We start from the raw sequence: 27,702 nt of genomic DNA on the forward strand, positions 1-27,702 counted from the left end.
TATTCTTTACACATTATAGATAGAAGTGTTCATCCTGTTCCCTAGTGTGGTTTGATGCTCTATAACAGACACCAGCTAATACCCCATCTTCGTTGTGTTAGGACATTGATCCATAAGCATTCAAGGTAATTTTCTTCTGAGTTATCAGTGACTCAGAAACAGATAATGCCATTTTTGACATAAAGTGGCACTCCTGCTCCTCTTTTGTCCACTCAGTCTTTCCTAAATAGGTTGTAACCATTGATTTTAACATTCCAGTAGTGCAAATCATCCCAGTGGGTTTCAGTAATACCAAATAGATCAAATTTCTGCGTATAAATGAGCAATTGCCATTCCTTTTGTTTATTATCCAGGTTCCTAGTATTGGTGTTGAGGCAATTAAATAATTTCTTTTCTCCTTATCCTTTGTTTCCTTAATTAATGCTGTTCTTGACATCTTGATTTTATCCTCAGTGAACGATCACATCTTCCCTCTTTTTACCCTCCCCTTTTGTTGTCAATTTAATGTCCTCCTGACATTTCTAGCTAACCTATTCCCAAGAGATGGTTTCCTCTTTTACTGGGGTGGAGGCCATCCACACTATACAGCCGCCTCTTCCTATAGAAGTTAGACCAGTGTTACTCAAAACTCAAACCCTATACCACTTTACCTAGTCAAGTGATTCATTTCAGGTTATGTTGATTGGTTTTTAAAGCAATTTTATTTTCATTTGTTGCTAAAAATTTTTGAAGCATTTGTAGTGGATTTAGATTTTATTAAAGATTGTTTTTATGAGTTTGACCCAGATGAGACGGTGCCCTTTTATTATGGATTCCTTGCCACTCTTTTCTTTGTCTTTGATATTTTGTATCACTGTTGCCATCACGGCTTTGTATCATTGTTGATGTTCAGGTCTTTCTGAGTGCACCCCACCTCGTGTTTGGTCTTTTGCCCTTATCTGTCTTGGGGTGGAATCTTGCAATGGTTAAACTGGGACTTAGTACGCTATACCAACCTCTTATTGCCCAGCAGGTCCAAGTGCATTTCTTCCCTTCAGGAACCTGTGATCAGTAATATTGACCAAGAGCCTTCTTAAAACCAAGTATTTTTATTTAGTAGCTTGAACAAAGCGTTAGGCCTGGTCTGCACTACATAGTTAGGTTGGGTCTGTGGGGAGAAGAGGCTGTGCAGGCACAGCTCCGATCCAGCTGTAGAAACCTCTACATCTATGAGTAGACTGCTTGGGGGCATGTAGGGGAAGGGCTACAAGAGGGACCAGCCTCGGTACTACGTGAAAGCCAAAGACTTGAACCAAAAGGCAGGGGAGGCCAGCAATCGGTCTGGTGCAGAGCTACAGACCTGCCACTTTTACAAAGAGCTTCGTGCCATAAGCAGAGACCCCACCACCACCTCCAACAGCCCTGTGGATGCTTAGGAGGAGCCCGAGTCACAGGCCCCTGCCATGAACAGCAAGGAGGAGGAAGTGGACAAAGAAGTGGAGGAAGAGTATGGGGGAGAGGCAGCTGGGGGGACAGGCAACTGGGGTATCCAGCTGTGAGAGCCAGGACATGTGTTTTACTTCACCGCAGTCCAGCCAGTCCCGACAGTCGAGCACTGATGCAGAGGAAGGAACCTCTGGTAAGTACGTGGTTTGCTTTGAAATTACAGGGATGGAACCCCCAAAGTAGCAGGACAAATCTGTTGATTTACTCTTTTTACTTGTGTTAGAAGAGGTAGTGAAACAATCAAGAGAGGTAGAGTTACTATCTGCATTTCATTTCCCTCTAGAGTTAGGTGCATAGGGCTGTGTGGAGTAGTTTGTTTACATGCACCAGGAGGTCCTGTGAATCCTGAATAGAAATCTTGATTAAACTTTAGTGGGGGTAGTCTGAAATCCTTTGCCGAAGACTTTTGGGGAGGGCTGCCTTATTTCTTCCCCTGCACTAGGACGCTTTCCCATGCCATTCAGCGATTACTTCAGTAAGCAAAAGAGCAAGGCCAGGCAGAGCATGCTACAGCTGCACACACCTCTCTGCCTCACTATTAAAACAGTCTTTCAAAGCCTCACTGAGCCATATAGCTCTTCATTGAGCTCTTCTTATAGCCCTTGTATCTGGCTGTTCAGATTCGGCAGACAGCTGCTCCATCTCCGCCCTCTACCCCAGCAGAAACTTCCCACCTTGGCTTCGAAGATGTTATGCAGGCCGCATCAGGCCGCTATTGCCATTGGGATTTTTTTTTCCACTGAGGTCCAATCTCATAAGTAGACAATGCCAGTGAACCATCAAATGGTTAAAGCAGGAGTGGGCAAACTTTTTGGCCCAAGGGCCACATGGGGGTATAAAATGGTATGGAGGGCTGGGTAGCGAAGGCTGTGCCTCCCCAAACAGCCTGGCCCCTGCCCCCTATCTGCCCCTCCCACATTCCACCCCCTGCCTGCCCCCCTCAAAACTCCCAACCCATTCAACCCCCCCTGCTCCTTGTCCCCTGACTACCCCCTCCCGAGACCCTCGCCCCAACCGCCCTCCCTCCCCTGGACCTAACTCCCCCCGCTCCCCGTCCCCTGACTGCTCCCCCCAGAACCTCTGCCCTATCCAACTGCCCCCTGTTCCCCATCCCCTGACCACCCCGCTCCCCCTGAACCTCCGCCCCATCCAACCGCCTCCTGTCCCGTGACTGCCCCCCTGGGATCCCTTGCCCCTTATCCAATGCCCTGGCCCCAGCCCCCTTACCATGCCACTCAGAGCAGCATATCTGGCCGCCGCCCAACCGGAGCCAGATACGCTGCCCAGAGTGCTGCTGAGAGTGCTGCCCGCTTGGCAGCGTGGCTGTGGAGGGGGGGGGAAGAGGGGGACGCTGTGGGGGGGGGAAGAGGGGGACACAGTGGGGGAGGGGCCGGGGGCTAGCCTCCTGGGTCAGGAGCTCAGGGGCCGGGCAGAATGGTCCCACGGGCCATTGTTTGCCCACCTCTGGGCTAAAGGTACATTCAACTGTTATTCCGCGCCTGTTGAGCCTGTAGTTGAAGTGTTCCTTGGTGCTGTCGAGGTGACCAGTGTACGGCTTCATGAGCCATGGGGGAAAGGGGTAGGCTGAGTCTGCCAGGATCACAATTGGCATTTCAACATCCCCGATGGTAATCTGCCAGTCGGGAAAGAAAGTCCCTGCTTGCCTCTTTCTGAACATCCCTGTGTTCTTAAATATGCTCACGTCATGCATCTTCCCTGACCAGCCGCACTGATGCTGGTAAAGCATCCCTGGTGATCCGCCAGCACTTGCATAACCATAGAAAAGTAGTCCTTTCTATTGATATACTCTGTGGCAAGGTGGTCTGGTGCTAATATAGGGATGTGTGTGCCATCTGTCGCCCCACTGCAGTTCAGGAAGCCCATTGCTGCAAAACCATCCATTATGTCCTGCAGATTGCCCAGAGTCACAGTCCTCTGTAGCAGGCGCTTAATGGCCCTATACACATGCATCAAAACAGCCCCCATGGTGGGTATCCCAACTCCAAATTGATTTCCAGCTGACCAATAGCAATCAGCATTGCAAGTTTCCACAGTGCAATCACTACTTGCTTCTCAGCTATTAGTGCGGCTCTCATTTTGGTCTCCCTGTGCTGAAGGGCTAGGGCAAGTTCGGCATGCAAATCCAGGAATGTGGTCTTGCGTATCCAAAAGTCCTGCAGCCTCTGCTTGTCATCCCAAACTTGCATGCCAATGTGATCCCACCAGTCAGTGCTTGTTTCTTGAGCCCAGAACCAACACTCAGCCATTTGCAGCTGCTCCCTGAATGCTGCTAACAACCTTGAATTGTTTCTTTCTATATCCCACAGAAATCTAGCCTCCAGGGAATCGTCCTGTTCTTGCAGCTCTGCAAATACTGCAGGATCAGGCGGCCCATTCTTGCAAAGCTCATCACAATAGTGCAGAGCTGTGTAGGATCCATGTTTCTGTCACAGATGGCAAACAGCGAGGAGGGATGTGGGGATTTGCAGGGATTTTTGAAGAGAGGCACTAAATATTATGGGCTGAAGAACACTGCATTATGGGAATTTGAATCCATGCTCCCAGTCACCCCTGCATGACTCATTTTTCCCAAGAGGCATTGCAGAAACTTCCCAAAACATCCTGTGCTGGATGGTGGTGTGATTGCACAGTGGGATAGCTGCCCAGGGTGCATTGCACTCTGCATTGATACAAGCACTCCTGGTGAGGATGCGCACCGCTGACACAAGGAGGGTAGGGTGGACACGCACAAACGATGTAATAAGTGCGGGGACTGTATGCTGCCATAACGTAGGTTGACATAATTTTGTAGTGGAGAGATGACCCTTGAGGAAAAGATTTTAAAACCAGGAGCCTAGGTGCACATTAGGGTTTGTCTCCATTTAAAAAGCTACAGTGGCACAGCTAGACACTACCATTGCTGATGGGAGGGAGGGGTTCTCCTGTCCTTATAGTTAATCCACCTCGCTGAGTGGTGGTAGTTAGGTTAATGGACAAATTCTTCCAACAACCTAGCTTTGTCTATGCTGGGGGTTAGGTCTGCATAGCTGCACCTCTCAGGAGCATGGAACATTCACACCCCTGAGAGACGCAGCTATGCTACGCTAAGTTCCCAATGTAGACCAAGCCTCAGTTAGGCTACGTCTACACTAGAGACCTTACAGCGACAGAACTGTACCACTGCAGCTGCGCCTCTAAGGTCTCCCGTGTAGCTGCTCTATGCTGATGGGAGAGAGCTCTCCTGTTGGCATAATTCAGCCATCACCGGCGAGCGGCGGTAGCAGTGTCAGTGGGAGAGCGTCTCCCGCTGACATAGCACTGTCCACACCAGCATGTCTGTCAGTGAAACTTGTCACTCAGGAGGGTGTATTTTTCATAAAACCTCCCCCTCACCTTCATAACAGTTTTACTGACAAAAGTACTAGTGTAGACATAGCCTTAGTGCAGTGGTCTCCAAACTTTTTATGCCCAAGATCACTTTTTGAATCTAAGGGCAACCCAGGATCTGCCCCGCCCTGTCCCCAAAGCCTTGCCCCGGTCACTCCATATCCCTGCCCCCCTCACTCACTCTCACAGGGCTGGGGTAGGGAGTTGGGGTTCAGGAGGGGGTGCGGGCTCTGGGCTGGGGTCGAGAAGTTCGCAGTGTGGGAGGTGGCTCTGGGTTGAGCCTGGGAGTTGGGGTTCAGGAGAGGGTTTGGGTGCAGAAGGGGGCTCCAGGCTGGGGCAGTGTGTTGGGATGCAGGACAGGGTACAGGGTGCTGGCTCTGGGAGGGGGGTCAGGACAGCGGGTTGGGGTGCAGGAGAGGGTGCTGGCTCTGGGAGGGGGATCAGGGCTGGAGCAGAGTGTTGCGGTTCAGGAGGGGGCACAGGGTGCTGGCTCTGGGAGGGGGCAGGGTGTTGGGGTGCTGGAGGGGTATGGGATGCTGGTTCTAGGAAGGGGCTGGGGGTTGGGGTGCAGGAATGCACTTGGGGTGCTGGCTCTGGGAGGAGGTATGGGGTGCTGGGGGGTATGGGGTGCTGGCTCTGGGAGGGGGATCAGGGCTGGAGTAGAGTGTTGGGGTGCAGGAGCGGGTTTGGGGTGCTTGCTCTGGGAGGGGGCTCCAGGAAGGGGCTGTGGGTTGGGGTGCTGGCTCTGGGAGGGGGCTCAGGGATGGGGGTTTGGGTGCGGCCTCCCACTGGGCAGCACTTACCTCTGACGGCTCCCAGTCAGCAGTGGGCGCAGCAAGGCTAAGGTAGCTTTCCTGCCTACCCTGGCCCCACACCGCTCCGGGAAGGGGCCAACGCGCCCCTTGGGGCAGGGAGCATGTGGCTCCACACACTGGGAGATCCTCTAGGATTGACCAGTCAGCAGTGATCGACTGGTTGTTGACTTCTACCTTAGATGGACTTACCACTTATGTTACTAGAGCAGGCTGGAGCCATTAGAGCTGATCACTCTGGCATTGTCTCTTAATGCCCATTAAGTGGAAGTCATTATTAGAAAGAGTTTCCTGTCTCTTTCCTGAGGTGGATAGACTCTGCTACCCAGACAGACCTCTAGGGAGAAATATCAATTTCCATGTATGGTATGGAAACACTCAGCTAGTGAGAGATCCAGATACAATATTATTTATTAAACAGCACCCCCATGTTTGTCACTTGGTTTTCTCTAAAACTCATACTGAATTATTTTCCTGTGTCCTGGCTTTTACAGTCGTGTTTTCTGCTTCACGTACTTAGCTGTTGGGTGGGGAAGTGGGAGGGGAGGGGGAGAGATTCATTCATATGTATCTTATTGTTTTTACATTAGAGCTTGCATAGTTTTTAAGTAATAACTGGGGCTATCACGTATATTATGCATGGCACGTTTGAATAAATTTGCCCAAGTGATATCCATTAGGGGGTGTGAATATGCCTTAATACTTGAAGGCCTGCTGAAGATTTTTGTGCTTAGTAATTGAATGGAAGTATTGTTCTGTGTAACTCCAGGCAACTGCCAGAGCATTAAAGATACTAAATGCTATACGTCAAACTTCAGTTTTTCAAATGTCAAGATTTAAAACTATAAACTTGTACCCAGAAGCTGAGAGATCTCCAACCTGAGAATGAGTGAGCCAAGAGAGAAGAATCCTGCATCTGGTTTACCATTACTTGGCTGTGGGGTATGGTGTGAGGTAATGAGGCTAAGGAAAGTTATAGGAGGATGTTCTGCAGTCTAATTAAAAATAGAAGTATATTGTTTACATTTTGAACAAATGTGCAATTAATGTTTGCATAATTGCTCAAGGTGGGATAAAGAATTTATCTTCTTTCTCAATAATTTATAGAATCCTAAACTTGGCACTTCTTTTGTTTACTCTCATGGCTGACTAACTTTTCTGATAATTTTTTATTTTTGTGCTGGGAAATCCCCATCGGGTAGATTTTCATGAAAATGTAGCATGGTTGTACATCACCAAAGAGAAGAAGGGGAAATGGTTATCCTTGATCCACATGAGTTATGAAATTTTTTTTTAAAAAGAGTTGGTGAATATGGAATCTTAACACATCTGCTTTTCCTTGCAGTGTCTCAAGAGGAAAGTTCTGTTTTGTGTAGCAATAATTGGTTTACACAGAGCTGTCCCAATGACAGAGCTATCTGCACACCTACCTCAGTTCCAGCATGGGCAGCTGACAGAAAACTTCCCTGACAACCACCTGAGCAATGCTGTAAGTAACAAACTACTTCATCAGGCAGTCAGCTTGCAAACACCTAGAAGATAATAAGGTGATAAGTAACAGTTAACATGGATTTGTCAAGAGCAAATTGTGTCAAACCAATCTAATAGCTTTCTTTGACAGGATAACAAACCTTGGGTATAGGAGGAAAGCAGTAGATGTAGTATATCTTGACTATAGTAAGGCTTTTGCTACTGTCTCACATGTCCTTATCATAAACAAACTAGGGAAATACAACCTAGATGGAGCTACTATAAGGTAGGTGCATAACTGGTTGGAAAACCGTTCCCAGAGAGTAGTTATCAGTGGTTCACAGTCCTGCTGGAAGGGCATAACGAGTGGGGTCCCCCAGAGATCAGTTCTGGATCCAGTTCTGTTCAACATTTTCGTCCGTGATTTAGATAATGGCATAGAGCATACACTTATAAAGTTTGTGGACGATACCAAGCTGGGAGGGGTTGCAAGTGCTTTGGAGGATAGGATTAAAATTCAGAATGATCTGGAGAAATGGTCTGAAGTAAATAGGCTGAAATTCAATAAGGACAAATGCAAAGTACTCCACTTAGGAAGGAACAATGAGTTACGCACATGCCAAATGGGAAGTGACTGCCTAGGAAGGAGTACTGCAGAAAGGGATCTGGGGGCCATAGCGGATCACAAGCTACATATGAGTCAACAGTGTAACACTGTTGCAAAAAAAAACAAACCCATCACTCTGGGGGGTATTAGCAGGAGTGTTGTAAGCAAGACACAAAAAAATTCTTCCATTCTACTCCGCACTGATTAGGCCTCAGCTGGAGTATTGCATCCAGTTCTGGGTGCCCCATTATGTGGACAAACTGGAGAAAATCCAGAGAACAGCAGCAAAAATGAATAAAGGTTTAGAAAACATGACCTGTGAGGAAAGGTTGAAAAAAAATGTTTGTTTAGTCTGGAAGAGAGGACTGAGTGGGGGACATAACCGTTTTCAAGTACATATAAGGTTATTACAAGGAGGAGGGTGAAAAATTGTTCTCATTAACTTCTGAGGATGAGCAAGAAGCAATTGGCTTAAATTTCAGCAGGGGAGATTTAGGTTGGTTATTAGGGAAAACTTCTGTCAGGGTGCTTAAGCACTGGAACAAATTGCCTAGGGAGGTTGGGGAATCTCTGTCATTGGAGGTTTTTAAGAGCAGGTGAGACAAACACCTGTCAGGGATGGTCTAGTTATGGAAGGGTCTGTTAGGGAAAGGGTGTTATAAAATTTGAGGACTGCTGATCTAAACTAAATCCCTTTTTGTAGGGAGGAAAAATTGATATACTCACGCCACAAGTTTGTTTGTTCCGCATGAGAATTGTCTTTTTAATTTTAAAAATGTGAGAATTATCTGAGTTTTTAAAAATTATTCATATGTCAGTTTTCTTGCTTGTAAAACTGTGGAAATGCAATGCCAGACCAATTTGTAGAGTTTTTTCCAGCTTTAATAATGGTAGAAATTGCTCAGTGTAGTGTAGTGAATGTGAACCGCATGAAGACTGGTTTCAGAATAATTTTCATGGGGCTTTCATGCAACAAGTGTCATAAATGTCACATTATCACCATCTTCAATAACTGTGTAAGAAGTTACAATTGTTACAAACTTTGCGCTAACATCTGCTTTCAGATGCTCATGCCTCGAAAGTATCTCCACTCAAGGAAAAAAAATAGGCCCTTCAATTTGTGTAATTTCAGTTTATGTAGAAGACACATCCATGCAGTTGGACAAAAGCAACATCAATTTTAACAACTTGTCTTGTTTGAGAGTTCCTAATATTGCTTTATATTAGCGTTGTGGATTAATCGCAGTTCACTCACTCAGTTAACTCAAAAAAATTAATCACAATTAATCACACTCTTAAACAATAGAATACCAGTTGAAATTTAACAACTATTTTTGGATGCTTTTCTACATTTTCAAATATATTGATTTAAATTACAATACAGAATACAAAGCGTACAGTGTTCACTTTATATTTTTATTACAGATATTTTCACTGTAAAATGATAAAAGAAATAGTATTTTTCTGTTCACCTCATACAAGTACCATAATGCAATCTCTTTATTGTGAAAGTGCAATTTACAAGTGTAGATTTTTTTTGTTACATAAGTGAATTAAAAAACAAAACAAATGTAAAACTGTAGAGCCTACAAGTCTACTCAGTCCTGCTCCTTATTCAGCCAGTCGCTAACACAAACAAGCAGGGTGGATAAAAATCAATGACTTTTTTTTAAAAAAAATTTTAAAAAATTGGATTTTTATTATTTAAATTGGATTTTTTGATAAAATGCTTTTTGAGGAAAAAACCTATCTAAAGATAGCTTTAATTAAAATACATTACAGCTCAAAGATATCTCATCATGGAATAGGGATTATAAATTCTAATTCTATAGTATGAGACAATATATTCATGTAATGTTTAAGAAAAGTTTTGTAAATGAGTTCCAATAGTTCATGGATTAGGGACCCAATTTTACGGAGTTGCAGGGGCTTCTGTATAGATTATTTAGGTTAATCTTTCTATCTACCAAATGAAACTCAGTGCTCAGTCTAGAAGATACCATCAGAGATGCTTAGTTTTGCAGTTCTCAAACTGTGGATACTTAGTTTTGCAGAGATAACATGCTTGTTAACAGCAAAAATGTTTTAAAATAACTAATATATAGAGGTGAGAAATAACAGACCTCAACCCAATTGTCCCTCTGAATATTTGTGTACACAGAGTCAATCCCTTACCTCTCTCTAAAAGTGCAAAGTTTCAAAAAGTTCAATGAATAGAAGATTGTTGGGGACGGAATTAATCTGGAGGAGGAGGAGGTCTGGAGATAAATGTGAGAAGGGAGGGACAGACAGTAGAAACATAAGTGAAACTGTCTGAGCAGCATATTCCAGAAGTCTTGAGGTCTTTCTGAGTGTATCCGTCATTGATTTGAGACCTACCATACCATTCTCTCACGAGAAGGGAAAACCTATAATGGCAGCAGGCCGTAAAGGAGACCCAGTTTGGGAGTAAGAACCATTCAAGAAATATATGTTTGCTGATGATGTTTTAAAGAAGTGAACTGGTGGAAGTCACTTAAGCACTTGGATTCAGAGACTGTTGAAGTGATAATCTCACTTTTAACAGCAGTAGCTTCTTCTGCTGGTGTAGAAAGAATATTTTCTTCCTTTGGACTATTTCATTCCAAATTGAGAAACCGTTTGGGACTTGAAAAAGCAGGAAAGCTTGTTTTTCTTTTCCAGATTATGAACAAATGGGAAAATGAAGGTGAAGACGACTGAGTTAGCTGCAGAAGCCAATATTTTAAGTTTCTCATGTTGACCTGGCTGACAGTCTATTTAATTTTTGGTTTGTGTTTAAAAAAAATTCATTTAACTATTTTAGTTTAAAAACAATTTTAACAAAAACATACCTGATTTAAAAAAACTTGAATGTTTAACTAAATTCAAAAATTCATATGCTTGTTTTGTTAAAATATTATATGTTTGCTGTTGAAGAAAATAATCCGGAATACATAACGTTATTTTAGTTAAAACAATTTAAATGTCTGTCTGGTGATGTTCTCCTCCTAATACAGCGTGACAAGAAAATCCTCCAAATATTAATAATTAACCTGTAGAATTGGAGATAGTTCACCTCCCAATGACTTCATAAATGTCTGCTTCAATTACCTTTGGTAAATGAAATAACCAAACAATCATTCGTTTTCTGATATAGCTGTAACACTAATCTGAAAAGTTTTCAGAATAAATCACTTCAAAAATGTATAGTGTATATCTTCTACAAATGAAACCTACATCTATCTCTTGAGTTGTGAAGAATATGTATTAAGGTTATAACAACAAACAAGAATGCACTTTTATGTAGAAATCCATGATTAAATTGTCTTCCTGACTAGTGATTTAAATCAAATTCACCTTGCAAACAAGTTTGTTTACATTTACAGGAGATAATGCTGCCAGCTTCTTATTTACAAAGTCACCTGAAAGTGTGAGCAGCCATTTGTATGGCACTTTTGTAGCCGGCATAGCAACGTTTACGTGCTAGATATGCTAAACATTTGTATGGCACTTCATGCTTTGGCTACCATTCCAGGGGACATGCTTCCATGCTGATGACGCTCATTTAAAAAAAAAAAAAAAAAAAAAAGCGTTCATTAAATTTTGACTGAACTCATTGGGGATGAATAGACATTGGGGATGAATAGTATGTTTTCTGCTCTGTTTTACCCTTATTCTGGCATGTATTTCATATTATAGCAGTCTTGGATGATGACCCAGCACATATTGTTCATTTTAAGAACACTTTCACTGCAGATTTGACAAAACGCAAAGAAGGTACCGATGTGAGATTTCTAAAGATAGCTACAGCACTCAATCCAAGGTTTAAGAATCTGAAACTCCTTCCAAAATCTGAGAGGGACAAGGTGTGGAGCATGCTTTCAGAAATCTTAAAAGAGCAACACTTTGATGTGGAAACTACAGAACCTGAGACATCAAAAAAGAAAATCAACCTTCTGCAGGTGGTATCTGACTCAGATGATGAAAGTGAACATGCGTCGGTCTGCACTGCTTTGGGTCGTTATAGAGTGGAACCCGTCTTCAGCATGGACACATGTCCTCTGGAATGGTGGTTGAAGATGAAGGGACATATGAATCTTTTGCGCATCTGGCACATAAATATCTTGCAACGCTGGCTACAACAGTGCCATGAGAACGCCTGTTCTCATTTTCAGGTGACATTGTAAACAACAAGCGGGCAGCATTATCTCCTGCAAAATGTAACCAAACTTTTGTCTGAATGATTAGCTGAACAAAAGTAGGACTGAGTGAACTCGTAGGCTCTAAAGTTTTACATTGTTTTATTTTTGAATGCAGTTGTTTTTTTGTACCTAATTATACATTTGTAAATTCAACTTTCATGATTAAGAGATTGCATTACAGTACTTGTATGAGGTGAATTGAAAAATACTAATTTTTTTTTTACAGCACAAATATTTCATCAAAAATAAATATACGGTGAGCACTGTAGACTTTGTATTCTGTGTTGTAATTGAAATCAATATATTTGAAAATATAGAAAAATCCGAAAATATTTAAATAAATGGTATTCTATTATTGTTTAACAGAGCGATTAATCATGATTAATTTTTTTTAATTGCTTGACAGCCCTACTTTATATACTTCCGTTCTATCCACAGTTTTCATGCAGTGTATTGTAAATGCTGTTGTTTAGGTCCTTGCTGCTGAAACTATATGACAGTCAATAGTACAGTGTATATTCCCCACTCCACAGCCTCCTTGGCGTAGCATACAGAACACGTGGCAAATAGATGCTTATGGAAATGGGATTACTTATCTTGCAGAATGACAACAGCGAGAGGCGACGCCATGATAATAGCGAGCGAAGGCGCAATGACAACCCTGAATCAGAGACTAATGGGCAGCCACAGAATAGCATGCAGCAAGTGCTGGAACAGGACGAAGAAGATGAGGAGTTGACATTGAAATATGGGGCAAAGCATGTGATTATGCTCTTTGCACCTGTCACACTTTGCATGGTGGTAGTTGTTGCAACCATCAAGTCTGTCAGCTTTTATACACGCAAGGATGGACAGCTGTATGTATCAAATCTTCTAATTTTTTTTTTTTATTGTCTTTGTTGGTTTGGATCTGCTGGGGATCCTTTCCTTTACTATGTGTCTGCGCATCTTCAAGTGCCTATGTTATACAATGAACTTTCCTCAAGCCCTGGTTTGATGCTGGTCCCTCTGGAGTCCAGCAGCCCTACTTTCAACATTGTTCCCAGCTCCTGTCAGCCTGGAGACTGATCCAGACTGGTTTTTCCTATCAGATCAACCCAATTTTTCTTGTGCTTGCATAAGTTAAAGGACTTACCACGATGAAACCGGAAGTTTCTCTTTGCAGCTTTGCAAATAATTTCAAGTCTCCCTTGTAGAAGCATCTCTCTCAAGATAATTTGTTCACCATTGCTTTCGTCTGAATCTTGGCCTTTAACTGAATAGTTTGTGCCTCTTGTGTGATGTTTACGTGATATGGACTTAATTCTGAGCACAGGCCATGAAAGTTGCACTCCATTAAAAATTAAAGCTTCCTTAGTGGTGAAAAATGAGAGCTTAAAGAACATCAATGTGTATGCAGGGTTCGGGTTTGTTTATGTTGCTTGTTGACAAAGAAATAAATACGTTAGCAAGAGCTGTCAAGAAATTTTCCAACTAAATTTTTCAATTTTAACAGATCTGCATTGTCCAATGGAGAAATATTTTGTGGAAACATGTTGAATTTAACAAAAATGCATTTTTGGAGGAAAAAAACTGACACACAACTTTTTGATAATGTCAGAACATGTTTGGTTTGTGGCTTCAAAATAGATATTGCAAAAAAATTCAATTTTTTAAAATGTTAAGATCAGAATGAAACATTGATCTGAAATTACTGTTTTTGAATTGCATTGATTTAGGAAGTCTTAAAATTTTGGTTTTATTCTGTTTTTGGAACACGTGTTTTTTAAACTCGTGGAATTTCCCACAGAACAGAAAATCTAATTCCTCCCCTGCACTACTCATTTTTATCTTCAGGTTGCGTTTTATTGAATATCCACTAGATGGTGTATGTACAAAGGCTCAAATGTATTTAGTGTGACCTAATTCACATTTACTTGCATGCTATAAATCAGAAGTTCTCAAACTTCATTGCATGCGACCCCCTTCTGACAACAAAAATTACTACGCGACCCAAGGAGTTGGGACTGAAACCTGAGCCTGCCCGAACCCCACTGCCCTGGGTGGGGGAACCAAAGCTGAAGCCCAAGGGCTCAGCCTCCAGGTGGGGGGCCTGTAACCTGAGCCCTACCACACAAGTCTGAAGCCTGAGGGCTTTGGCCCCGGGTCCCAGCAAGTCTAACGCCAGCCCTGGTGATCCCATTAAAATGGGGTCACAACCCACAGTTTGAGAACTGCTGCTATAAATAAAATAGTTTTTAAATGTTGGTTGCTCTCTTACTAAGCAGAAAATAACTCTCACTTTTGTAACTTTGATTTGAAAGATAAGTACTGAGATGTCAAGAGGGAAATTGACTTTAAATATCTACATATTAATCCTGAGCTTTTATCTAGAAAACTTTTATGTGGAATATGTATTGGAATTTCATTTCTTTTTTTGGTCTGTATTGTAGTATCTACACTCCGTTCACTGAAGACACAGACACCGTGGGACAGAGAGCTCTGAACTCTATTCTCAATGCTGCCATCATGATCAGTGTCATCATTGTCATGACCATACTCCTGGTTGTGCTTTACAAATACAGGTGCTATAAGGTGAGCACAAATGTTAACCTTGGTAATTAGTTCTGCTAACCTTCTTTTATTTACTGAAATGTATTATCAGGGAAAGAGCAATCATGATTAACTAAACTGGCAGCACCAGTTGGATGTTCACTGCTTTAGTTTTTGGAGCCTTGTTCCCCATATTGGGGGGGAATGGACAATTTATTGGATCAGATAGTACATAGTCTTTCATGGAGTAAAAGTGGACAAGGCATGATCTTGGCATTGCCAATAATAAAATGCACTTCAACAGCAATGTTTGTGTGTGACAGTATGTCACCTGAGATCAGGACTCAAAAATACATAATGGTATTATTGATGGGAGCTCAAACTTAATCTAGATGAGGGTCGCATCAACTTGCTAGAACTTAGTCTCCATATGTCAAAGCTCCATGTTAAAGCTGTGGGTGTGGGCTACTTTTGGCCCAGTGATTGTGTTTTTTTCCTTTAATGCTTAATAAAGCAGGATGTGGAATAACAAAATGATATACTGTCTTTTTTAGTCAGACCCTTGAATATATGTGTTTTACAGTCACATAATTTGCTATCAAACTTGCCTCAAAATTTAGTTCCAGCTTCTTAGATTTTTGAGGGGAGTTTCTAACCTGCATGGATGCAATGAAAAAAAGCCTTTTGAAAATGTCACCATATTGTGATGGATGCAATGACATCTGCCTGAGTCTGCAGACACTCTGGAAAAAGATTTATGAGGTGTTAACTTCCCCATTTATCACAATGGGGTATTGAATTAATACCCCAAACAGTGATAGTTTAAAATAGATATTTAAATTATTTCACTGCTGATCATTTTAGTAGAACTGGCCAACTGATGTGCTTAAACCCGCAATCCCAAACTGTCCTTTGGGCCTCTCCAGATGCCAGAAGCCTCACCTGTGCTTACCAAGCTGCCAAAACCTCTAGCTTCCCCTTGATCATTTCTACAGTGCAGTTGTACACTGTCATTACAAGGATCTTTGGCACATCAGAAAGTGAATATGTAGACTGCATAAAACTAAATTCAATGACAAAATAAATATTGGAGCTTTGGTAGTGATTGTATTTATTTTCGTGCTTACTTAATGAAAAATGTTGAACTTTTGAATTTTAATGAAGCTAACACAGTATCTCCAAGCCGCTGCACTGAAGTGCTGAAAAATCCAGGCACCCAGTTGCTGAACATAAATCTAATTTTCTGCTGGGTATGTAGAGAATCACTGTTGGTTTACATTTCAGTGAACAGAAACAAACTTCTAGCAAAAGAATATTTGACATCCCAAGTGGTGGCAGTATGCTATCTACTTTGCTCATTTGTAGTGCCTTTCATTCAGGCATTATGTCTGGGAAAATGCCTTTGAGGTAGGGAAAGTATTGTCCCAATTTTCCAACTGGAGAAATTGAGGCCCAAATGTGAAGCGTCTTACATGAGGTTACAGAGCAAATCAATAGTAGAGCTGGTCGTGATTTCAGATTCTAACTCTAACCACCAGAAATCAAGCCTTCTCAGCTTGTCTGAGTAGTTTCTCTTATTCTTTCATGTATTTTTATTTTTGCCTTAATTCCCCCATATTTTTAGTCTATCTAAGCAAATTCTTTTACTGCCAGAGCTCCAGATTTAATTCCCTGTATTTTGCAAACCGTGGCAAGTCCCTTTTATTCAGGTTTTTAGCAGGCAAGCTGACTCTGTACCAACAAATCAGTTAGGAGTCATTGTCAGGTGAGACATGGAAATGTTTTAATCAGAAGTCTAGAAACTTGCCATGACATGTTACGAAATATGTTGGATAACACTTATCTTTCACATGTAGTGTGTTGAGAAACTTCTATGAGAAAAGGACAGGTGGTTTTGAAAATGATTTAATATTTGAAAAGCCATGTAATGTGAAGAACACACATTACTGGTGTGGAAAGTCGTGTGATACACCAAATTGTTTCAGTTAGGTATCAGTGAGGCTACTCACGGTAGTTAAGCACATGTAAGTATTGCAGGATTGGGGCGTTAAAGCAGTGGCTCTCAACCTTTCCAGACTACTGTATCCCCTTCAGGAGTCTGATTTGTCCTGCATACCCCCAAGTTTCACCTCACTTAAAAACTACTTGCTTACAAAATCAGACATTAAAAATACAAAAGTGTCTCCGTGCACTATTACTGAAAAATTGCTTGCTTTCTCCTTTTTACCATATAATTATAAAATAAATCAATTGGAATATAAGTATTATACGTACATTTCAGTGTATAGTATATAGGGCAGTATAAACAAGTCATTGTATGAAATTTTAGTTTGTACTGACTTCTCTAGTGCTTTTTATGTAGCCTGTTGTAAAACTAGGCAAATATCTAGGTTAATTGATGTACCCCCTAGAAGACCTCTGTGTACCACTGGTTGAGAACCGCTCCCTTAGTTATGCACTTTTTGGCATTTGTTCAGTAGAGCAGATCTGCTCTTTGCTAGAATGGGACATTAGTATTCAGGCACACTGGACTGCCAGGTCTCTTCTCTTCCTAGGCAGTAGGACAGTTTTCTTTGGGGTTTTCTTATTGCTAATGTGTCTTTCATTTAACCATAAAGTTATGTCATCTTGTCCATCAAAGTGACCTGAAAAGATTTTGTTTTTAAAAACAAAATCCAGTCTTTCACTCTATCAGAATATATGTGTAGCCTTACACATTATTTGTAAAGCTGATCCCCAGCTTCAGAGTTCTTCTCCTTGTAACAGTTGTTGGTGACAGAAATTTGACGTCTTCCCTGCCAACAGCATTTAAAAACCGAATGTTTAATGCAAAGGAGAAAGCTGCGCATCCTGTATTTTTTGAGACGACTCTATCAGATATAGAGAGAGGCTAACCTGTGAGGTTACCCAGGCTTGCCAACAAGTCTTGTTACTTTGAGGTTTTTTTGTAAACTGGGATACATCATGAAGGATGGCCCAGAGGAAGAGATAGAAAGTGGAAGAGATCCTGCAGAGGACTCTGAACACACTTAAGAAAATACATTTAAAACCTATATGAAACTTGACACTCTTTTGTTTGTTAGAAGGTTGTTGCTGTTTTATGTAAGTCAAATAAATACTAGTGAAACAGAAATAATCTCTACAAGGTAAAACATTAAATTTCATAAGTTTTTATTGTTTTTAAAAATGTTTAAAATCCAATATAAACCATTTGCAAGGAGGGAAATAAGGAGGAAAAACAAAACTCCAGATCAGAAAGATTGAGTTCTCTTGGATGTATAGTTGTTTTGAATAGTAAATTCTGCTCTGAATCTGGCTTCAACACAGGTAGGATTCCTTGTGCCATTTTAACCAGTTCAAGCAAGTACTAAATTACTGCTTCTGACTTCTTTATCTATAAAGAACTTTAAACTAGTTGTGGGGTTCATGTCTTAGCTTGTGTGTGAGGTTCCTTGTCTAGAAGAAAAAATATTTCTTTATATTTCACGTTTTTCATACCCCATTGCACCTCAAAGGTACTCTTCTTAAGGCCAGAACTTGCCCAAAGTCTTTAACAGGTTGGAGTTTTTGACTTACAATTCTAGGAATCTGTTTTTCTGAAGAGATTGTCCGTTCCCCTCCTTCAGTTGTTTTTGAAAGATATCTTCTATTGCTTTTTTCCCTGGGTTTTGGATGATTTTCTACCAGTTTGATGTAGCATTTCAGAGCTTTGTTTTTTGTAATCGGGTACTTAGGAAATCTAGCATTTTGTCATCTTGCAGCCTGTCAGTTCAGACATGATCATAGTTAGAGGGCTTTCCAAATTCTCTTCCATCTTTGTTTTTAGTCTGGGACATTAGTATGAAGGACTTGTCCCAAAGTATGCTCACTCCTTAAAACAAGGTTTGATGATATTTTCTAATGTAACTTTTTTTTGTAAAATTCATGTATGTCTTGCTAGACTTTAATCTCAAAACACGGTTGTCATCTTGATATACATGGTGATGTATTTTGCTATCAAATTGTGTGATGTGTATAGATCACACTATTAGGTGTGTTAGTATTTGCTCTTCATATGCAATAAAAAGGTGCTTACATTCGTTATTCGTTCATTCCTTACGTGATGCCTTATGCTAATTCTAGTTGATTTTAATATGCTAGAATTCATAAATGTAACACTTTAACATTGTACTTCATCCATAAGGTTACACATAGATTCTGCTATTGATTTGGAAACTGGGCTGTTCATTTCTTTAAATGATAGAAAAATTAATAGATGTTTTCCATGCATTTTACAATGCAGTATATTCTGCTTTGACATCAAGCCAACATTATCAAAGTGCTGTAAGTTAATATGCTAAAAATACTTTGCACTTATAGAGCACCTTTTATTCAAGGATTCCAAAGCAATTTACAAAGGTTGGTTAAGTAGTGCCCCATTTTATAGATGAGTAAACTCAGGCACAGAAGTCAAGGGACTAGCCAAAAATCAATGTAGCAGCATAGAGTATGGTATGGAGCCAAAGACTTCTGAATCTCATTCCCTTGCTCTAACCACAAGATATTAATATGGCTGGGGGCTGTGAGTGGTACTCTGAAAACTGGCTCAGATATTACTATATCTTCTGCTTATGAAATTGAACCTTAAAAAGGCATTTTTGATAAAGATGTAATTAACTTTAAAATGTCCAGTTTGAAATGGAGATGTTTATTGTTGTGTCTTTCTCTTTCAGGTGATCCATGGCTGGCTTATCATTTCTTCTCTATTGCTGCTTTTCTTTTTCTCATTCATCTACTTGGGGTAAGTCTACAAGAGTTTCAACTTCAGAATTTGCCTTCCAGCCAATCTTTGTCTCTTCACCATAAGCATACATAAACAGTTGTCCTCATGTCACCATGGTAATTGGTAAGGGTCAGCCATGCAAAGGGTATTTATTTGGGAACAGTCTCAAAGACTTAATCTACTGAAAGGAATCTGTTCTGTCACCGATACACACTTCTGTTATATCTAATGGAAGTTATGCGCTTGCATCTACAGCAGAATAGACCTATGTTTCAAGGCTTTGTACTTGTCTTGTAAGTCAAATCCTGAAGCAGCACTTCACCACCTCATCAGGAATGGCCATTCAGCAAGCTCAAGCACTGATTTTTCACAGGCCAGTGGAAGTTACCTATGACTTGGAGAAAATACACTTGTTCGCTGCGAGGTGGTTTTTCCATTCATTGTATTCAGTAATCTCTCATATCTGATTGAGAAACATAGCTCCATCCTCAAAGGGAGATTTTTACTTTCTAGGAATGGTGGGCAGCTATAATGGTGATGCAGACCCCAAACACTCTATTACAGTCAGCATGCATTTCTTACCCCTGAGTTAGCACTATGATTTCATCTAATAGGACAAAAATGAATGAAGAACCCCAGGCTTATATTCCTGGAGAGCCGTCATAACTTTAAATTTCTTAGATATATTTATTTCACAGAATATTTTGTTCTCTTCAGTTTAAAAAAATCAGTTCATTAGGGCCTAGGACAATGTCTGATCAGCTGAAGCATTTACACTACATCCTCCTTCCCTTGCATGGTTGACACAGTGGTGCTACGTGTCTAGTTCACATTCCATGCAGGTAACTAACAGAGCCATTTGTATGCCAGGAAATTATTTTTTTGAAATTTTACTTACAAAATGGAGGACCATCTATAGGTTAATCAAGGTAACTACTTTGCATTGGTGTCCTGTGCTGGCAGCTTTTTGATCTGTGACTGAGAAGGAAACGAGGGTCAATGGAGGATTGTACTGCAGAAAACTGAATTAGTAAACCTGAAATAGTTTAAATGAAACACACCCTGTAAAACTAGCTCTTCCTCAAAAAGCAAACTGTTTCTTTGAGTCATTGTCAGATCTAATTAAGATCTAATAAAAGAACAACTTTGTTTGTTAAAATACATGGAGTGTAGAGTTTTAAAATCTAATTCTCAAGTTTGCCTTCTTTGTTTTTTGCCATTGCTTTAGGGAAACAGTTGCCTGTTTTCTTTATCTAATCTCCTTTTCTTAAATGTTTTAGTGAGGTTTTTAAAACCTATAACGTTGCCATGGACTACATCACACTCGCGCTCATGATCTGGAACTTTGGTGTGGTGGGAATGATCTGCATTCACTGGAAAGGCCCGCTCCGGCTCCAGCAAGCATATCTCATTATGATCAGTGCTCTCATGGCTCTGGTATTCATTAAATACCTTCCTGAATGGACTGCATGGCTTATCCTAGCTGTGATTTCAGTATATGGTAAGATCCTGAAAAAAGCATAATACCAGCAATGATGATAGCATGCCCTCTTCCTACTTTCACTTCTTCCATCTGTTTGACCAGACATAAAACCCAGGGTCCAAACATAGGCAGGGCAAGGGTTTTGCTGCAATGTCTTACTCAAATTCCAGGGACCAGACTGTGTTCCCTTACATCTAACCCATGGGTAAGTCCCCCTCAAATGGCTGTTACCTCTGAGTGCCTCTGCAATACTGTCTCTGTCCACATACCCTGGACCTTATGAGGGGCCCTCTCCGGGTCTGCAGGAAGTGCAGATGGGATTGGAATTGGAGTAGTACAAGGGAGGAGAGGATAGGCGTGTGACCCATATTGTAGTCCTCCTTCTGGTCTCATTGAAAATAACTCTTGTGTCTCCCACTCCCTCAAGGGCCCTTGGGAGCTATTGCATTTCCAGAGTGAAGCAGTTCCTTGGGAAGCTGGAGCCACATCCTGGGTACAAGGGCTTGACGTGGGTAGCTGTGGCCTCCCTAGGGTCCTCCAAATACCAAGGGGGCCAATCCATCTCCTGACAAGAAGGGGGTAATCTCAGAAATTCCTCTAGGAGTTTTCCTTAGGGAAAAGTCCCTTCACACAGGAGGATCTAGTCATGGCATGGTTAAACACTCTCCCACAGTTCAAATTGCTATAGTAGTCATTTCCTTTTCTAGATTATCACATATTCTGTTTCATCCCAGAGAAGGCTGCAATAAACTATATCTAGAGATCACATAACCTGTCTCAGACAGTTATCATACACTTTTAAAGGGCACTGAAACCCTTCAGTAGGAATGGTACTCTGTATTTTATGCTATTCATGATCTTGCTATAAGGGCAGATGTCTCAAAGACTGATTTGGTTTACATAATAGGCCAGAATAGCTAAGGTTACGTCTACATGACAAGCTAGGAGTATGATTTCCCCTGCTTGTGTACACATGCTCACGCTAGCTTGATGAGAGCTAGCGCGAGAATAAGTAGCAATGAAGCGGTGGTAGCATGGATCATGGCAACAGAGGCTGAGCTGTGCCGAGTACCTAACCCCTGGTTTTGGGTGTGTTTGTACTTGGCGTGGCTCAGCCATACCTCCACTAGCCATGCTACACTTCTGTTGATACTCACGTGACCAAGACAAGAGCTAGCGCAAGCATGTGTTTGTGTATAATCTAGCTCCTAGTGTATAATCGAAATTTCTTATAGCAAAGAGGAGTATCAGTGCAAACTTGCTCATAAAGAGTTTGAATTAATTTGGAAACGCAGAAGTGAATTTTAACTGCAGATGGACACAGAGTCTGAAATTCCCTGATAGCAGGAAAGGTGAGCGTCCGGTTTGTTTTTTTTCTCCATATTTGTAGAAATACAGGATTAATCAGACTTGATTGGCCCTTTGTCCATCTTAGGCCAGTATTGTCCTTAGGTATCTGATGCCTCAGAAGAAGGTGAAAATGTTCCTTATGCACATAGCACTAGCTGGTTGACCCAGTTTATGAATGAGGTAGGGAGAGTCTTCCTTGGCTTTCATAGGTCAACTGCTTATTAAGCCCTTGTATCACAGCTGGCATGAACCCAAGGGTTAGTAGTCATAAGATTTCATTTATTTCACTTTAAACAACATAGATGTTTAGACAAGACTGTCCCATCCATGTGAAATACACTCCATAACAATAACAAACAGCAGCAATTCCTGTCCAATATAAAATAGGCAGTTACCCAATAATAATAATAATCCCCACCCCTCGGATTCCCCAAAGAAACCCCACACTCGGAGCACCTTATCCTTCCCTGAGTGCTAGCCCAAGGAACACAGGCTTCACAGCGTGACCTGAAGGTCACCACATTTGGACTATTTTCAGCCTGGTAGGGGTGAATTCCACGGTTATCAGATGCTTATCTAATTCTTTTTTGAACCCGGTTGTACTTTTGACCCTCACAACATCCCATAACAATGAGTTCCAAAGGATGACTGCATTGTGTGAAGAAGTACTTCCTTATGTTTGTTTTAAAACTGCTGCCTGTTAATTTTATTGGGTGCCCCTGGTTCTTGTGTTATGAGAAGGGGTAAATAACACTTCCCTATTCACTTTCTCCACACCAGTCATGATTTTATAGACCTCTGTCATCTCCCTCCTTACTCTTCTCTTCTGTAAAGTGAACAGTCCCAGTCTTTTTAATCTCTCCTCAGATGGAAGCTGTTCCATACTTCTCATCGTTGATTTTGCCCTTCTCTGTACCTTTTTCAATTCTAATATTTCTTTTTTGAGATGGGGTGACCAGAAATGCACACAGTATTCAAGGTGTGGGCATACTATGGATTTAGATAGTGGCATTATGATATTTTGTCATCTTATCGATCCCTTTGCTAATGGTTCTTATCGCTTTGTGTGTATAGTTGGGATTATTTTTTCCATTGTGCATTACTTTGCTCTTAGCAACATTGAATTTTATCTGCCATTTTGTTGCTCAGTCACCCAGTTTAGATAGTTAAATCCAAAGCTGATTGAGAAGAGTTACAAAGGGATCTATCTTCAGTAATTTTATATCCTATCCTCTTTTCCAGATCATATATGAATAAGTTGGATAGCACAGGTCCCAGCATAGTTCCTTGGGTGACCCGGTGTTTACTTCTCTCCATTGTGAAAACTGATAATTTATTCCTACCCTTTGTTTCCTATTTTTTAACCAGTTACTGATACATGAGAGGACCTTCCCTCTTATCCCCTGACTTCTTATTTTGCTTAAGAGCCTTTGGTGAGGGAACTTGTTAAAGGCTTTCTGAAAGTCCACAAGTACTCCTTTTCTTTTTGTGGATACAGACTAACATGGCTGCTACTCTGAAACCTGAAAGTCCATGTACACTAATCAACTGAATCACCCTTGTCCGCATGCTTTGAACTCCCTCATATAATTCTAATATTTTGGTTAGGCATGATTTCCCTTTACAGAAGCTGTGTTGACTCTTCCCCAACAAATCAAGTTCATTTAGGTGTCTGATAATTCTGTTTTTTATTTTAGTTTCAAACAATTGGCCTTGTGCTGAAGTTAGGCTTAATGGCATGTCATTGCCAGGATCACCCCTGGAGTGTTTTTTTTTTTTTAAATTGGTGTTACATTAGCTTTCTTCCAGTCATCTGGTATAGAAACTGATTTAAGCAATAGGTTGCATACCACAGGTGGTAGTTCTGCAATTTCATATTTGAGTTCCTTCAGAACTCTTGGGTGAATACATTCTGGTCCTGGTGACTTACTACTATTTAATTTATCAGTTTGTTTCAAAACCTCTTCTATTGACACCTCAGACTAGGACAGTTACTCAGATTTGTCACCTAAAAAAGAGTGGCTCAGGTATGGGAATCTCCTTCATGTCCTCTGCAGTGAAAACTGGTGCAAAGAATTGATTTAGATTCTCTGCAACGGTCTTGTCTTCCTGAAGTGCTGCTTTGGCACCTTGATCATCCAGTGGCTGCACTGATTTTTCTGTCAGTTTGTGCTGTTAGTTTTTATGTCTTTTTGGTAGTTGCTCTTTAAAATTCTTTTTTGGCCTGCGTAATTATATTTTTACACTTGACTTGCCAGAATTTATGTTCCTTTCTGTTTTCAGTAGGATGTGTCTTCCAATTTTAAAGGATGTCTCTAAACCACCTCTTTTATTCTGCTGTTTAGCCATGGTGACTTTTTTTTTGGTTCTCTTTCAGTTTGTTTGGTTTTTTTTATTTGGGGTATACATTTAGTTTGAGTCTCTATTCTGATGTTTTAAATTTCCATGCTGTTTGCAGACATTTCACTCTTGTGACTGTTCCTTTTAATTTCCGTTTAACTAGCTTCCTCATTTTTATGTAATTCCCCTTCTTTGAAGTTAAAAGCGACTGTGATGGGTTTCTTCTCTCCCCCCGCCCCCCATGAGAATGTTATCTTCAATTACATTATGATGGCTGTTACTGAGCAGTTCAGCTGTATTCACCTCTTGGACTAGATCTTGTGCTCTATTAGGACTAAATCAAGAATTGCCCCTCCCCTTGAGGGGTCTAGGACTAACTGCTCCAAGAAGCAGTCATTAATGATGTCCAGAGATTTTATCTCTGCATCCCATCCCAAGGTGATGTGTTCCCAGTCAATATGGGGATAGTTGAAATCCCCCATTATTATTGGCTTTTCTTTTTATGTAGCCTTTATAATCTCCCTGAGCATAATACAATGCCCATCCTGGTCAAGTGGTCGGTAGAGTATTCCTACTGCTATACTCTTATGACCAGCTTTATTGATATGTCTGGTTCAGTGACCTCCTTTGATTTTATATTTACTTCTTTTAGTTTCATTCATTGTCCCATGTACAAGAACCAGAGGACTTGATGAAAAAGGGGGCTGCTCATATTTCATTATGCTGCTCATCACTTTGAATACCTCAGTCAAATCCTTGCGAATACTCCTTTTTTCCAAGATGAATAATCCTAGTTTTTTCAAACTCTCCATATATAAATATTCACGCTTTCTCTTGTTCAAGGGGGAGCAGGCAAGTTGGCAGCCTGTGTGAGACTTGCACGTTCTATACAATACCTCTGTACGCTCCACTTACCTATTCTCTTAAATTGTAATGTTACTTTAGAGAATCCAAACCGACTGTTCCAAAGCTGGGGCTATAGCACCAACCCTGTGAGTCTATGTCACTGGCTCCTCAAGGGGCAATCATATCAGGAGTACGAATAGCAATTGCTGCCCTGCTATACATATGCCACTCCTTGGAACTTCAAGTAAATACAGGAGTGTCCACTTTAACACCCATAATGACTATAGATATTATTGGAGCGGTCGTAGACTCATGTGTAGCCACAGTACAGATTCTTCGCAATGAGAGCTTGGTAGCCAATCTGTCTCGGTCCTCAGATGGCAGTCTGGTCTTGCTTGGTACTTCTAGGCCACGTGGCTGCATGCGTCCATGTGACCCCTTTCACCAGGCTTCACCTATGCAGGCTCCAAGTTTGGCTGAGTAAGGTCTGTCCCAAAGAGATTCCTTGGATAAGAGAGTCACGCTTCCTCCCAATGTCTGGCTATCTCTCAGCTGATGGGAATAGAGAGAGAGTGTTTGTGTGTGATGGGGTTTCCCTTTGCTTCTGCCCCACCCACAAAGACACTCGTGACAGATGTGTCCCTCTGAGGCTGGGGTGGCATACCTGGGTGACCAGATAGCTCAGGGCTCCTGGACTTCTTAAAAGTGCATACACCAGGTCAACCGACTCAAGCTTCAAGCAGTCCACGAAGCATGCAAACAATTCCTCCCCTTCATTCAATCCATTCGGGTCCAGGTAAGATCAGACAGTGTGACCACTGCTTAGTATATAAACACACAGAGAGGATCAAGGTTTGCATCGCTCTGCAGGGAGGTGGTACACCTCTGAAACTGGTGCATCCAGCACCAGATCATCCTCTGCAGTGCATCTGCCTGGGGTAATGAATTCCCTAGCAGATAGCCTCAGCAGGCATTTTCACAAGTGGGAGCTCTACCTGTCTGTCACCCAATGAATCTTTTCCCATTGGGGATCCCCATCTTCCAACTTTTTGCAACCCAGGACAACAGAAGGTGCTCATTTCCAGACCTATGATCACAAAACAAGGGCGGCACCAGGTATCCCAAACTGGCAGCCCTTCACCTGACAGCTTTGTTTTTGGATGGATGACAGAATTAGAGAGATCCTGCTTGAAGAAAGTCCTGTTCGTTTCCAAAAGCAAAAAACCTTCTGTGGGAAAGTGTTACACTGCCAAGTGGGAGTGGTTCTCCCTGTGGTGTCAGGCGCAATTTGCCTCTAGAGGAATCTGGCATTCCTCTTATCCTGGACTGTCTCCTCTCATTTGAAGTCACAGGCCTATCCATTAGTAAATTAAGGGTTTGTTTAGCAGCTATCAATGCCTTTTACCCTCTGGTAGAGGGTTTTCACCCATTCCACAACAGTCAAGTTCTTAAAAGGCACCGTCAGAATGTTCCCACTGGTATCAAGACCTACTCTGTTTTGGAACCTGAACCTACAGCTTTCCCAATTCATGAAACTGCCCTTTGAACTCTTGGCTTCGTGCTGCCTCTTACTTTTATCAATGAAGGTAGCCATCCTCACAGCATCACCTCAGCCAAGAGAGTAGTTGAGCTTAGGGGCCCTCAGGGCCCTTGCCTTATATTGTCTTTCACAGGGACAGAGTATCCCTCAGACTGGACTGCGAATTCATCCTTGAGGTTCCATCTGACTTTCATTTGAACTGGACACTCCACTTCACTTTTTTTTTTTTCTTTTTAACTGAAGACCTAGAGAATATAGAGGCAGGAAACGTAATGCTGGAGCCCTGGGGGCATGCAGTCTGGATAGGACAAAGCACTTTAGAAGATCTCCATGACTATTTGTCTCCATATCTGAGAGGATGAAGGGAGAGGCGATGTCTTTCCAGGGACTCACAGCTGGAAATCCATTCTGAATCTTTCTCTGCTGTGAGAGGGCAGTAGTCCCTCCTTCCCAGTCTGTCAGGGCTCACTCTACCAGAGTGCAAGCTGCCTCGGTGGCATCCTTTCAAGGAGTCCCACTCTTGGAAACCTATAGACTGGCAGATTGGCTCTGTTGGCATGTTACCAGGCACTATTCCCTGATTCAAGCCTCAGCTGAGGAGGCTTCCTTCGTTTCTCCAATCTTGCTAACTGTGGTGCAAAGCATGGGTGGCGGTTGAAGCTTCCCCTTGGAGAGGCTCGCCCCCAGCCCTGCCTCTTTCCTCCAAGGCCACACCCCCGCTTGCTGTTCTCAACCCCCCCACAGCCCTGACCAGGGGGTGGGGTGGGTTGGGTTGGGGCTCAGTCAGAGCTATGAGGATGGGGGCTAAGAGCTCGTCCCCAGCTGGAGTCAAGCTCTCAGCCTTGGCTGGTACTGCACACAGCTCTTGGCTCTGGCTGGGGCTGAG

At 41.8% G+C, this 27,702-nt stretch overlaps 1 protein-coding gene across 2 annotated transcripts in view; it reads left to right on the forward strand.

Annotated features, from left to right (window-relative positions):
• Positions 1 to 27,702, forward strand: part of PSEN1 (presenilin 1) — a 51,158-nt gene that overhangs the window by 5,837 nt on the left and 17,619 nt on the right. For both annotated transcript variants that reach the window (XM_084629913.1, XM_084629914.1), the window contains exons 2-6: positions 7,030 to 7,173; positions 12,567 to 12,820; positions 14,396 to 14,537; positions 19,208 to 19,275; positions 20,538 to 20,758. In XM_084629913.1, coding sequence (XP_084486039.1) covers positions 7,090 to 7,173; positions 12,567 to 12,820; positions 14,396 to 14,537; positions 19,208 to 19,275; positions 20,538 to 20,758 — 769 coding nt within the window. In that variant the 5' untranslated portion in view covers positions 7,030 to 7,089. The remainder of the gene's footprint in view (positions 1 to 7,029; positions 7,174 to 12,566; positions 12,821 to 14,395; positions 14,538 to 19,207; positions 19,276 to 20,537; positions 20,759 to 27,702) is intronic.

Source organism: Lepidochelys olivacea (genome assembly GCF_965140295.1).
Source record: "Lepidochelys olivacea isolate rLepOli2 genome assembly, chromosome: 6".
In the NCBI taxonomy this organism is placed as follows: Eukaryota; Metazoa; Chordata; order Testudines; family Cheloniidae; genus Lepidochelys; species Lepidochelys olivacea.